General features: G+C 37.8%; 1 protein-coding gene across 2 annotated transcripts in view; it reads right to left on the reverse strand.

The window, feature by feature from the left end:
- Nucleotides 1-1,309: 1,309 nt before the first annotated feature.
- LOC134678530 (uncharacterized protein CG7065-like) overlaps nt 1,310-13,619 on the reverse strand; it is a 38,318-nt gene continuing 26,008 nt past the window's right edge. For both annotated transcript variants that reach the window (XM_063537106.1, XM_063537105.1), the window contains 2 exons: nt 4,565-4,922; nt 1,310-3,085 (listed from right to left, as the gene is read on the reverse strand). In XM_063537106.1, coding sequence (XP_063393176.1) covers nt 2,309-3,085; nt 4,565-4,922 — 1,135 coding nt within the window. In that variant the 3' untranslated portion in view covers nt 1,310-2,308. The remainder of the gene's footprint in view (nt 3,086-4,564; nt 4,923-13,619) is intronic.

The raw sequence follows: 13,619 nt of genomic DNA on the forward strand, positions 1-13,619 counted from the left end.
GGGGGGTCTTTCTCTTTTGCTCCAATGAAGGCGTAATTAGAGTGACGAAGAGAGTGAGCTCATTCCGCGATTTGCTAGTAGCTAAAAGTACATGCGTTCGACCCCAATTTTGGGATTTGCCATAAGCCGCGCGTGACGCTGTCGCCACCTAGCGGCCATATCTGTGCTGATCGTAACAGACGCGTTTTGTTAGAGAGTGAGTCTTCTGTACCTAGTAGGGGGAAGCGGGGTAGATAGGCACAAGGGGCAGTTTTGAACACCCACACTAATTCCTTAACTAAAAACTTATGTTTACCTTCTCCAACACTAAAACGTAGCTTTGTATGTGTGAGTGAGGTACGAGCTTCGGCACATCTCTCCTGACAGGCGTTGCCGCTTGGTGCGTGAAAACGTGTTTCCGCGGTCGCATAGTAAATAAATTATGATTTTTTTATCGAGTCGTGGTGCGAAATTTTAGACTTTACCCTTCGAGCAACACCGGCTTCCGAAAAGACTTTACCGGATGAACATCTTAATGAGCGCTTAGTACATTTATTCAGTAATAAGATTAGCGTATTATTTTAAAGTAATACTTAATAGTATATTTTTAATAAATTATTTTTAATTTATTTGACCATTGGGGTACTTTGGTACAATAAAGATTGGGGCAGTTTTGAACATATCAAAGTGCCCCTCTTGTATATCTAAGTGCCCCTGCCAGTTCTTTTGTTGTGAAATTTTTATTTTTTTACTGTGTAGTGCGAACGTACAAAGAGAAAGAAAATTAACAAATAAAAGTTAAAACAACCAAAGTAGCTTTTTGTCAAAAACTGCAACAACATCTATAGACCGACCGCTTAACTGAGTCCTCGCCTGCGCAGTGCGGGGGCGACTATAAACTCAAGCAAATCTTGTCAGTAGAAAAAGGTGCGAAATTCAAATTTTCTGACGATATCCCTTCGCGCCTACATTTTTCAAATTTGCCGCCTTTTTCTACTGACAAGATCTGCTTGACTAACATATCTTCTGACAATGTATCAAACGGGAGGCGATGACATAATTCATTTTAATTTTTTACGTTTCGGTGGCTGCTATTCCTTAACCCCCCAACGGAGCGCCAGCTGACGCCCATGAGGGATCATCATACATAGCCGTTAACCAATATACGATTTATCGCCCGGGAGGCGATTGTCATGGAAATGTGTTCGTGGCTCGCGGTCCAATATTTATACGTACTTACCGCCATTCAAGATTGTGCAAAGTTAGCGTGGTCAGAGTCTACCTAAAGAATGTTCTCATGCATTTGGAATTAGATAAATAAAAGACAATGTTAATGCTATGTTTGTTTAAGTTTATTTTTGTCATTGGTAAAATATTAAAAAACAGGGATGGAACTATAATCCCAACGCGTGCGTCACGACCGGCGTTGTCTTAAGGGGCCCACTGATTACCAGTCCGCCGGACTATCACTGCCGGAATATCAGCCTGTCAGTTGAACGCAAAATTCGACACCTCCGAACAACTGACAGGCTGATATCGTCCGGCGAACTGGTAATCTGTGGGCCCCTATAGGACGTCGTGAAGACGGTATAGGGATCGTGCGCGTTGGAGGGTCTGCCATCATGTGGCTTAATCGGAAACAAAAACTGTACATTGACACTTCACGCCAAAGCAAGTGTTGCCCTCTACATTTCACGTACGTTTTCTTATGCATTGTGGGTTCTGCCATCTTGTGTGCTACATCGAAAGCTTAATCTTGTTTACACTTCGCGCCAATAAACAGAGGGCTCCTGTAGTGCCCCCTACAGTTCATGCACGTTCCCTACACACACCCGCCGACTCTACAGTAAACTGACGACTAACGGCAGTAAAAAACATTTATACGATAACACGGCAATCCCATGAAATACACACCCGCAGCTGTCACTTTACTTTTTCTTATTCTGGATTCGAGCATAGTTTCTACAGTTACACGCATTTACGTAAGTAGTAGCAAAAAATTAAACATGTAAAAAATTATTTTTTATGCACTAAGTACATAAAACATTGGCAACTTTGCTAAAAAGGATTGTAACTAAGTGTGGTATTACCACCTGTCCGTGTCCGATTTCTTTCTCCAATGTCATTGCGTCTCACTCTTTCATCGAGCAAAATGTACGACACAGATATTGGACAGATGGAATGGAATACCCCCCTAACATAGGCATTAAGTTTCATGAATAAAGGAGAGAAAATAATAAGTAAAACAAGCGATTCCATCAATATATGAATACATAGAACGACGAGTTCTTTCTTCTATTACGAGTCAATGAAAGTTAGAACTCGAATGTTAGTAATAGCCGCGTCCTCGGCCCCTCTTGGCTCCCCCAGGGCCGCCAAAATGGCCACGGCCTCCGCCGCCTCCTCTACGACCATAATTGTTTTGATCATACTGGGCACGCTCGTACTGTTGATTCATCTCATCCTGCCTCGTATCGTAACTATCCTGCATTCTACCGTTCATGAAATTACCCCTGGGTACTTGTTGGTTGTACGGATTGTTTTGCCCATAGTTATTATATCCGGGAGCCCTTAGCATAGAACCTCTTACTTCTGGCATATTATGCATTGGTCTTTGATCCCATACATTGATATGAGAATTGTTATTTCCGCCAAAATTGGGCCTGTCATGTATAGGTCCCGCTAATGAGGTCTGAAGACTGGTGAAGGGAGCATGCTGCTGCTGGTTGTTGAAGCCGTCGAGTTGGTGGCCGGGTGGAGTGGTCAATGTCGTTATGGGTACGGTTCGCATTTGCGGTTTGCTCGGTTCGGCGTGAACCGGCGGGATCGGCATATCGCCGAAAGATCTAGGTTGAAGGGTGCTGGCGACGACGTCCGAGGAAGGCGCGAGCGTGCTCGTAGCGGCCGCCGAGGACTGGATCGAAGCTTGTACCAGTGCCAGCAAGTTGGCCGCGGACGACATGTTTTTGGATACATCAGGCGGAGGAGCTCTCACTACTTCGCCTGCGGCCGTTTCTGCTTTCGTCTCTTCCAACGATTTCTTGACAATTTCCATTTCCTGGCGTATCTGGTCTTCTTTCACTTTCTCTGTTACAGACTTGAATACCTAGAACAGAAAGAAGTTTTACATAATTTATGTGGGTATTTCTATTGAGTCCACTGAAACACGATTTTTTCAGGAATGTTTGGATATGTACCGACCATAGATATCTTGAGATATGCTGTCATCGTTAATAGGGGGTTTTACTGCAGTGTTTTGCCGCCAGAGTGCAGCACTAAACTAGCTAGTAAACCATAGAGTAACTTATACATACTGTACCTTAAACTGTTATTTGACAAGTTTTCACAGACAATAAAACTAATATGACATTGATGCATCAAGGCGGTTTGTTAGCAAAGGCCTACCGGGAATATCGAAATTTAGTTTTTATTTTTTATTTTTTTTTTATTGATAATGGGAAACAAACAGCGAAAAATAACACATATAGATAATTACAATTAAATATTACATAAGCCAAAACAGTTTCCACTAATTAATTAGCTCATTATGGTTGCTCAGACAAGACTTGTTATCTGCCTTTTCATCGCTCGAATACGCAAGAGTGATATAGAGGTTAGATAACGATATTTCGATTTTCGCGTTTCGCGATAGACCCCCAAATTGTGATGGATAGTAGTAGTGGCGCCCCCTACGCAGAGTTTGGCGTAATATTCCCTATTAGAGTCTGTGCGAAAAGAGAAGAGTCGTGGAATGTATGGGGCCCAATACATTTCACGACTCTTCTCTTTCCGAACAAACTCTAGTACCGTGACTGATGTAGCCTTGGCCTGCCGTGGTGACAATGTGTGTGTTTTAATTACATAATATACACAGTTTTATCCGCATTATCAAAGTCAAAACGTAATAAGTTTAATCTAGACCCGCGGTCGCGTGTCCAGCCAAGTTCAAAGAACTGGTCCTTCATTCGGTTTTTCAGTCATATCTTGGAAACTTTGCGTTTTAGAGACTATTCACACAATACGAAGCTGATCAAATTTGCTACAAGTTTAATTTTGTGAAGTTTTATTACATACATTTGTCAAGAAATCTAGTGTTGCCGGTTATAAACTATATTTAATATTAGTTTCTGTTAATGTAAATTCTACTATTTCTTGTCGGATTGTATTTGCTTTCTTTTTCTCAAATGTTTATATTCATCATCATCTCAGCCGAAAGACGTCCACTGCTGGACAAAGGTCTCCCCCAAGGATCTTCACAGCGAACGGTCATTCGCTGCCCTTAACCTACGGTTTCCCGCGACTTTAACCAGATCGTCGGTCAATCTAGTCTGGGGCCTTCCCATGCTGCGGCCATAGTTCAAGAGATTTGCCAGACATAAGTGGCAGTGGGCGGGCCACATTGCTCGCAGAACCGATGGCCGATGGGACAGAAAGGTTCTCGAGTGGCGATCACGTACGGGAAGACGCAGCGTGGGAAAGCCCCAACCTGTTTAATTTAGTCGGTTATAATTAAAAATAATGATAGTGTTATTAGGGTTTATGAGCCTTCCAGCGAAGTCAATACTAGTATGGATTCAAAACTTACCTCCTCAACGGTGTAGTCGTCGTCATCGCTGTCGATGGCGATGGGTTTAACGGCGACTGCGGGCGCGGGCGCGGGCGCGGGCTCGGGCGCGGGGCGCGGCGTCGCGGCGCGCGCGGGCTGCTCGTCCGGGGGCGCGGCGGCGGCGGCGGCGGCGGCGGCGGCGACGGGCGATGCGGCTGCGCTCACGTACTGCCTAAGTCGCTCCACCCGCTGAGGCTCACGCGCTTCTAATTTTTTCAAGTATGCTATGAGGCTGTGCTGTTCCTCCGCCGAAAGCTCGTTGAAATTTTTTAACAATGTTTCCAGATCAGAGTCTGATAATCCGTCCATAGCGTCTGGCGCGTCCGCCTTTTCCGCTCTGCATTAGATTGAACAAAACAAGTATTAGTTTTTAAATTATTTACTTGCAATAATATAATAAACATGGCAAAGCACATACAGGATGGTGGTTGAGGCAATGGCAAATCGAAGAGTTTTTGGGCAAGCTTTTTAATGAAAGATAAGGGGAGGATTGTTGTTTCTTCTCACTGCAGCAATATGGGTTCCAAATGAAAGGTGGTGAAAAAAACTTTTTAAAAATATATGTAAACAGTCAGGTATTTTGTTTATTTTAAAAATAGTTGAAGTTTAATGTAACAGAAAATAATACTTTTTTTTCAATTTAATGTACTTTGTCTTATTTTTTGATATAGGTATGTATCTAATAAATTTATTTTTAAAATTAAATAAAGGATATTCATAGTCACTTCATATGTATTTTGAAGTAATCCTTTCATTCATTTTCAATTTAGAGCAGTTGAATTGAAAGTCAACTGTAGATTGATAAAATTTTTGAACGTTTTCTAATAATTTATTATTACCTGGTTTGTTAGTGCACGACACCTTGCACTTTGTGACTATGCGCTGAAACTTGGCACAGTTGATTCTTAGCTGGTCTTGAGCAGATACAGACCGGTAGACATCGAGAGCCACGTCTCATTTAGTTCGACTCCGCCGCGCTTCACTTGGAGCAACATTTCTCTAAAACTATACCTATTAGGGCGTGATGTATCATTTTCGGATAAATTAAGGATGAGGAATCTAGTTTTGGAACAAAAACAATGCACTTTCTAGACTAAGAAACGTATTTTTGCATTTTACATAATTACCTAATTTTTTTTAAAGTGTAGCAGGAATCTGAAAACTAAAAATATAGTTGTAAAGCTACACTTATTACGTTTAAGAAAATATATAGTTTATTATACAAAACTATTGATAAATGGGAGATAAAAAATAATATTAAGCGTGGGTCAGAGTGATCTCAATACAAAATATTATTAAGGTGGGAAAGTTACTTATAACTTGTTCTACAATTGTTAATTTTTTTTAGTTTTTCATAAATAACTCGTAAACGGTAGCCCACAGCAAAAAAATATCTTTTACGTAAATAATCTGTTTCAGATTTCTTATAAAATAAGTGCTAATTTTTTTTGCTAGGATGAATATAAAAAAAAAATTGAAAGGAGAAAATAAATTGTAAGGTCCCCTTTTTTCGTCATTCGTAAATAACTCGTAAACGATGGCCAATACCACATTTTTTTTTATTACATGAATAATTTACATAAAATTTCCTACAAAAAAGGTTATTTAAACTTTTTCCCTAGGGTCAATATTAAAAACGATATTAAAGAGAGGATATAAATTCTAAGGTCCACTTTTTAAATAATTACCCTAGAGAAAAAGTTTGAATAACCTTTTTTGTAGGAAATTTTATGTAAATTATATATGTAATAAAACATTTTGTGCTATTGGCCATCGTTTACGAGTTACTTGCGAATGACTAAAAAAAGGGACCTTACAATTTATTTACTCCCTTTAATTTTTTTTAAATTTTCTTCCTAGCGAAAAAAAGTAACATTTATTTTATAAGAAATCTGAAACAGATTATTTACGTAACAGAATTTTTTTTGCTGTGGGCTACCTTTTACGAGTTATTTACGAGAAACAAGAAAAATAAACGATTGTAAAACAAATTATAAGTAACTTTCCCACATTCATAATATTTTGTATTGAGATCACTCTGACCCACGCTTAATATTATTTTTTTATCTCCCATTTATCAATAGTTTTGTACAATAAACTATATATTTTCTTAAGCGTAATAAGTGTAGCTTTACGACTATATTTTTTGTTTTCAGATTCCTGCTACACTTTAAAAAAAATTTGGTAATTATGAAAAAATCTAAAATACGTTTTTTGGTTTTTTCTACTTTATGCCATTTTTTTGTTACAAAGTGCATTGTTTTTGTTCCAAAACTAGATTCCTCATTCTTAATTTATCCGAAAATGATATATCACATGCCCTAATAGGTATAGTTTTAGAGAAATATTGCTCCAAGTGAAGCGCGGCGGCGGCGAACTTCCCCCCCTCCCTCCCACTAAATGAGACGTTGCTCTCGATGTCTACCGATCTGTTTCTGCTAAAGACCAGCTAAGAATCAACTGTGCCAAGTTTCAGCGCATAGTCTCAAAGTGCAAGGTCCCCATACAACGGTGTGCAGTAAGTAACAAAGCAGCTATATATCATGTAGTGAAAATGTTAAAGAATGTTATATATTTGTGATATGCTCACAAAGCCCCTTCATTTGGCACCCCGCATGGAATGTTTAAAAGAAAATAAATAACAAAGTGTGTAATGTCGATTTTATGACGTCACAGGAACTGCCCCCACAACTTTCGCGCTTGCTGTCTCTTATATTTGTGTTGAGGGCATTACTCCGAATGCAACGACACCATATTCACTCGTATCTAAGACGACATGAACGAACATAGATTGTACTCCTAAAACTCATCAACATTTGGGCAGCAACTTAAAAAAAACTATTCTTTACTAGACGGGCCCGCAGCTCCGCTCGCGTAAATGAAATAAAGAGTGTGTCAATTTAACCCTGCCAGGGTTCATAAAATTGTGATTAGGAATTTCTTATTTGTAGCCGTTATTTAGATAACTTAATTCGCAAAATATCTGAAAAAAATTATGTGATTTGATAAAAGGCAAGATTGTATTTTTTCATCTACATAGTTATTTATTTATAACTCGTTTCAATATAAAATCATTATTTATTTTTATAAGCCTAAATGCAAAAACATTCATTAGATTAATTTCCGCCTTAAGACGAATATGGACGACCACCGCCCATAAATCGCCTTTTGATACAAACATACGTAACCTCCATTTCCCTTTCTGAATACTAACATTACTTACTACAGTTATGTTAGTCCTGGCCTCCGAGACCAGATCACACCATGTTTCTCGGTCTTGCGATAGCTCTCGCCAGTCGCCATGGCCGAGGATAATCAAATCTTGAGCACCTACGTCGTTCCAGCGGTAGGTACATATGACGTCCAATCGGGCGTCTCCCATTTCGTTGTCCCAAGTACGCTCTCGTCACGGCACGATCCTCTCCCATTCTCTCTAAATGTCCGTGCCAATGTAAGCTTAGCCACTTTTGTCTCTCCATATTCCGCCACTATGTCGGAACACATCCTTATTTCTATGGCAATAAAGTTATATTGCGATATTTGGCTGACTGCTGACTGTACATTTGCTTATTTTCACCAGGCCCCAATTTCACATCGGTGACAGGTGCGACGAATTGTAAAATCACTGTTTCTGACGTCACAGGCATCCATGGGCTACGATTACCACTTACCATTGGGCGAGCCGTATTCCTGTTTGCCACCATCATTGTTTTATTTAAAAAAACTTTATTATATCGGAAAAAAAACAGATATTTCTCCTGCGAAGTTTCTGACAATTGTCAAAGATTTAGAAGAATTGTAGGTAATTCTTGACAGGTAATGAGTTATATGTCGGAATTTCGTGACAATTGTAGTGTTTCTTGTGACAATTGTCATAAACTTAGCAAGAGAAATATCTGTTTTTTTCCGATATCATAAAGTTTTTTTTAATAATACAATGATGGTGGCAAACAGGAATACGGTCCGCCCGATGGTAAGAGGTAACCGTAGCCCATGGATGCCTGTGACGTCAGCAACAGTGATTTTACAATTCGTCGCACCTGTCACGTTGGTGAAACAGGGGCCAGGTCGTTTCGCTAAAAAATATCTGAACATGCACTTTATCTATCTACATTGTAATTTGCTATCAACTTTGTATTTTTGGCCCATCTCGGCAGCCCGGTCCCCGGACGAATTTGTTTGCCGAAGCTGTGAAAGTAAATCTGAATAATATAACTCGAAACGAAATTTAAAACCACGAAATGCAAATTATTAGTAATATATTAATACAAATAATGATAAGTCAAATATGACAGAAGTCACTCGTATGGGGGCATCATATACCAAGGTTGACATTGACAGCACTTTTTATTTTACTACGAGTAAAAAAAGCCGAAATCACTGCATACCAACATAACAAACATAATTTAGGTTATTTGAACTTCGAAACGAAACCAACCGAGAGTTTCCGAAAATGGCCGAACGTCGTAAAATGAAGAATGTTATGAAAATTTCTTTTGCTTATTGTAAATTAAATACGCATCGAAAGCGATAAATTGTATGGTCTAGTTGTATTAATCCAGTGAAATTGTAAAATTTTGTAACGTGGCTCTTCTGCGTCAAATCCGGTAGTTCTGATTTTTTGCAGACTTGTTTATGATGTTGGCCCAATGAATAATCCAAGTTTGTGACTTCGAGCGCTGAACGCAACTTTGTCAAAAATCGAAAAATCCGCGAAAATTTCGGTTTTCTTTTAGATTTGGGCGATTATAACCCTAAAGGACTAGTTTTTGATAGTACCTTTCTTAGACGTTTTTAAAGAAGACTAAATTTGCTACAATACGAGATTAGAACTGTCTCTGTAGATTGAATAGTTTCCGAGATAAAGGCTTTCAAAATTTTGATATTTTTGAAATTGAGCTCGTAAGCTAAGTGAGTGCAGTGAGTATGCACTTTTGACTCAGGCGATGCCGCTTGGCACGATTGTTCCTATGGTCAAACAAAGCTGATTTGGCCTAGTAGCTACGAGATCGTACCGTGCCAACCCCCCAAAAAGGGAGGGGAAAAGTCGGATCCCCAGGTCCAATCTTTGCTATATTTCTTCCTACTCTTAGGAGCTAGGACACGTTATATATCATTTTCATATAATTTAGGAATGAAAACATTATATTCATACTTTTAAAACGACAAGTTAAGTGTTTTTTTTAAGATTTTTAACTTTTGACTTTGGCTATAATTACATTTCTATGGAAATCGTCACTCAATCCGCTTCATATTATTACAAAAAAATGTATGAATGCCTGCTTTGAAGTGATACTTTATAGAATAAGGAAGCCCTAAATTATATGAAAATCATATATAATTTGCCCTAATTTCTAAGAGCAGGATGAAATATGGCTTAGATTGGACCTGGGGATCCGACCCTTTCCCCTCCCTTTTTGGGGGGGTAGGTACGGTACGATCTCGTAGCTACTGGGCCAAATCAGCTTTGTTTGACCATAGGAACAATCGTGCCAAGCGGCATCGCCTGAGTCAAAAGTGCATACTCACTGCACTCACTTAGCTTACCAGCTCAATTTCAAAAATATCAAAATTGTGAAAGCTTTTATCTCGGAAACTATTCAATCTACAGAGACAGTTCTTATCTCGTATTGTAGCAAGTTTAGTCTTCTTTAAAAACGTCTAAGAAAGGTACTATCAAAAACTAGTCCTTTAGGGTTATAATCGCCCAAATCTAAAAGAAAACCGAAATTTCCGCGGATTTTACGATTTTTGACAAAGTTGCGTTCAGCGCTCGAAGTCACAAATTTGGATTATTCATTGGGCCAACATCATAAACAAGTCTGCAAAAAATCAGAACTACCGGATTTGACGCAAACGCAAAATGTATAATTTTACTGTATTATATTCTCATATGTAGATAATAGATTTAAACAGTTTTTTCTTATCATACGTGCGTCGTATTCGAGATACGTGTCAAAAACTTTTTTAGAAATTTGTAAGGCGCCATCTCGCTTCTTCGCTCGTTTTTTATCCCGTTCTGGTTTTTCGATTTTATATATATGATATTTTTAGTACACTTTAAAGTTAATTCTAAGATGCAATTTATGGGAATTATGTTTTGTTTAAAGCGTGACAAGCAACATCAATTACACTGATAATGACGTCCATTGAAAATAATATTGAATTTGTATGAAACAAATCTATCTATATACTTCATAACTTTTCCAGCCTGACAAAAAAGAGTAGAAATTAAAAAGTGGCAACAGTGTTGTGTCGTCCCGTTCTCTTATATACCGACACGGTGTAAGATGAGGAAACCGAATAATTTTTACCACGCATTTCTGAGGTCAAAAGAAATGCAATATGAGTTTAGGTCAATTTCGCCAAAAATAAAATTATTTTTTGTTTTGTTTTTTCAATTTTTTGAATGTATTTGTACATAAAAAATAAATGTTATTGGTAAACTTGTCACTTAAAATTGATTTTTACATTTTTTTCGTAAGTGTTGCTTGTCACTTTTTGACATCTATCAATAAGGATATTTAGACTACATCCCATAGCAGCAACATCACCACCAAAAAGTACCCACAACACAAGCCTTCTTGAGCTTACCGTGGGCCTTACTCAATTTGTGTAAAAAAATGTCCTATAATATTTATTTATTTAAAAAGGCCTTTTACACTATGTAAAAATAAAAACTTGTTTTTTTTTAAATTAATATTATATCTGAAACTAGGCGAATTTCAAAAAAGTTTATAGGACATTTTTGTCTCTAAATATGATCATGAATACGCTGTTAAAATTATTCGGTTTCCTCATGTTACACCGTGTATATTGATTTGGAAAGGCTTGCCACTTTTTAAATTCTACTCTTTTTTGCCAGGCTGTAAAAGTTTTTGAATCATCGTTTGAGGAGTAAAATCTATGTTATAACTATTAGCTCGTGTAACAGGCTACACCCGGTACATATATATTATAATCATACGTCGGACTCCAGCGGGCATTCTCGTGGCATGTCAGAATGATAGGTAAGGTTCGCAAATCAATTAATTCACTTTCGAGTATTTGTACTTAGTATTTGGTACCTAGTATTTATAATGTGAAATTTCAAATATCATAGCAACTAACTGCGTTAGAGTCTGTGCGGAAAGAGAAGAGTCGTGGGATTTGAGGGCGCGCCAGTGCTATTTTATGGTTTTTGCTATGCTGACAACACTGGTCACGTGATTATAGTACGACACTAAAGGTCATGATACTTGAATCCCTTTTGTTCCGGTTTTTTACCACGGCTTACGAAACGGAGCCTGGTGGTGGTGTCGGCTCGTCAACTCAATCCTCTGATTTAGCGCAGGCACTAGTTTTCTTTTTAAAATACACTTGTTTTTGTATCTCAGATACTAAAAAGTGACTGCGATTGACAAAACTGCTAAAACTATTTAAGAATCTGCCCAATACAACTGTAATTTTAGTACCAAACAAAATACGAGTCTCATTTATGTACTGCCTAATCTGTGCAGTCCAACAGTTATTAAAACCGGGTAGATCGGGTAGAAATTAGGCAATAGAACTGTAATTTTATCTGGAATATATTTCACCCATTGTAAACTTGACTTGTAATGTATGTGTACATTATTAATAATAAATATGAATATGAATAAAAATAGCCCAAGCCCTCTCGCGCATGAGAGGAGGCCTGTGCTCAGCAATGGGACGTATATAGGCTGAAATGAATGAATGAATTAATGAATAAAAATAGTGCATAAGTAGGTAGGCCTTATTGGGGATATGTCCGGTTCTCTCATCTCACGATATTTTACTTCGCCGAAAAGTCACTGCAAAATATGAAATATAATTTCGTAACTAACAGAACCTACAAATAAAGAAATATTTTATTAGAAAAAGTTTTATTCTTTGTAATCGAAGTCTGAATTAAAATATTCAATGTCACTTATGTTTGAGCTAGCTTCAAAATAACCAGGGACACTCATAGAACTATCTTCATCTGAACTGGATGTGCTTGAATCCGGCACGTAGATTACGAATTCTTGTATATCACCTACTTAGCGGTCTTTTATTCGAGATACCGTAGGTACTTTTACACAATCCTGAAAAAGAAATTACATATAAATATGCATAAAATGGCAAGTATCAAGACTATTTGTCAGTTATTTTAAAGATCATGAATGACCTGCATATTTATGAAAATAAATATATTTTGAATGAATATACTTACCGATTATGTACCGGAGACAAGTTACTTAGGGGGCTTATTAAAGGGGGGTAATTATTTAATATTAAATACAACATCAATACCCGCTAATAGCGGAAACACGTTCCGCGAGTTTTTGTAAGTCGATAGTCGGCTTTTAGCCGTTTTCTTCCCGCTGACAAAACCGAACAATGTTAAATATAATTTTCCTTGTGGTTTTATATACGGCTTTATCGTGTTTTGAAAATATTTATACATAAAACTTGCGGTTTTTGTATGGTTTTTGTTAATAAAAATATACATTGACAGAAGTTTGTTTACTTTTTACAAGACAGGTGTCAAAGGTTTGATTGCCATATAAAATTTAAAATGTTAGTTCCCGTTTCTGCCACGACTCTTCTCTTTCCGCACAGACTCTATTTATAAACGTACTTGGACTACACATAAGTCAAATTGGCGAAAAAGTTCGTTTGGCGTTATCCGTCACTTAGACAATTGCGTTCAAAGAGTATTTACACATTAAAGATGAATAAATGATAACGGGTAACTAATTTAATTAACTATGTTACAAATACTGGGTACATTATAATACTCGTAAGCTAAGATTTTTTTGTAAACCTTACCTTGCCCTCAAACTGCCCCCTATAGTCCGACGTTTGATTATAATATACAGTGAAACCTGGTTAATTGGCACCTGGATAAATGGAAAACCTCAATAATTGCAACCAAAAGTCCGGTCCCGGTCCCTTGAGACCAAAAGGCCTCTATAATTGAAATTTTGGAACCTCTATAATTGAAATTTAGATTTTAGTGCTTTTCGTAATTTTGCCTCTATAATTGACC

The sequence above is a fragment of the Cydia fagiglandana genome, chromosome Z (genome assembly GCF_963556715.1).
Source record: "Cydia fagiglandana chromosome Z, ilCydFagi1.1, whole genome shotgun sequence".
In the NCBI taxonomy this organism is placed as follows: domain Eukaryota; kingdom Metazoa; phylum Arthropoda; class Insecta; order Lepidoptera; family Tortricidae; genus Cydia; species Cydia fagiglandana.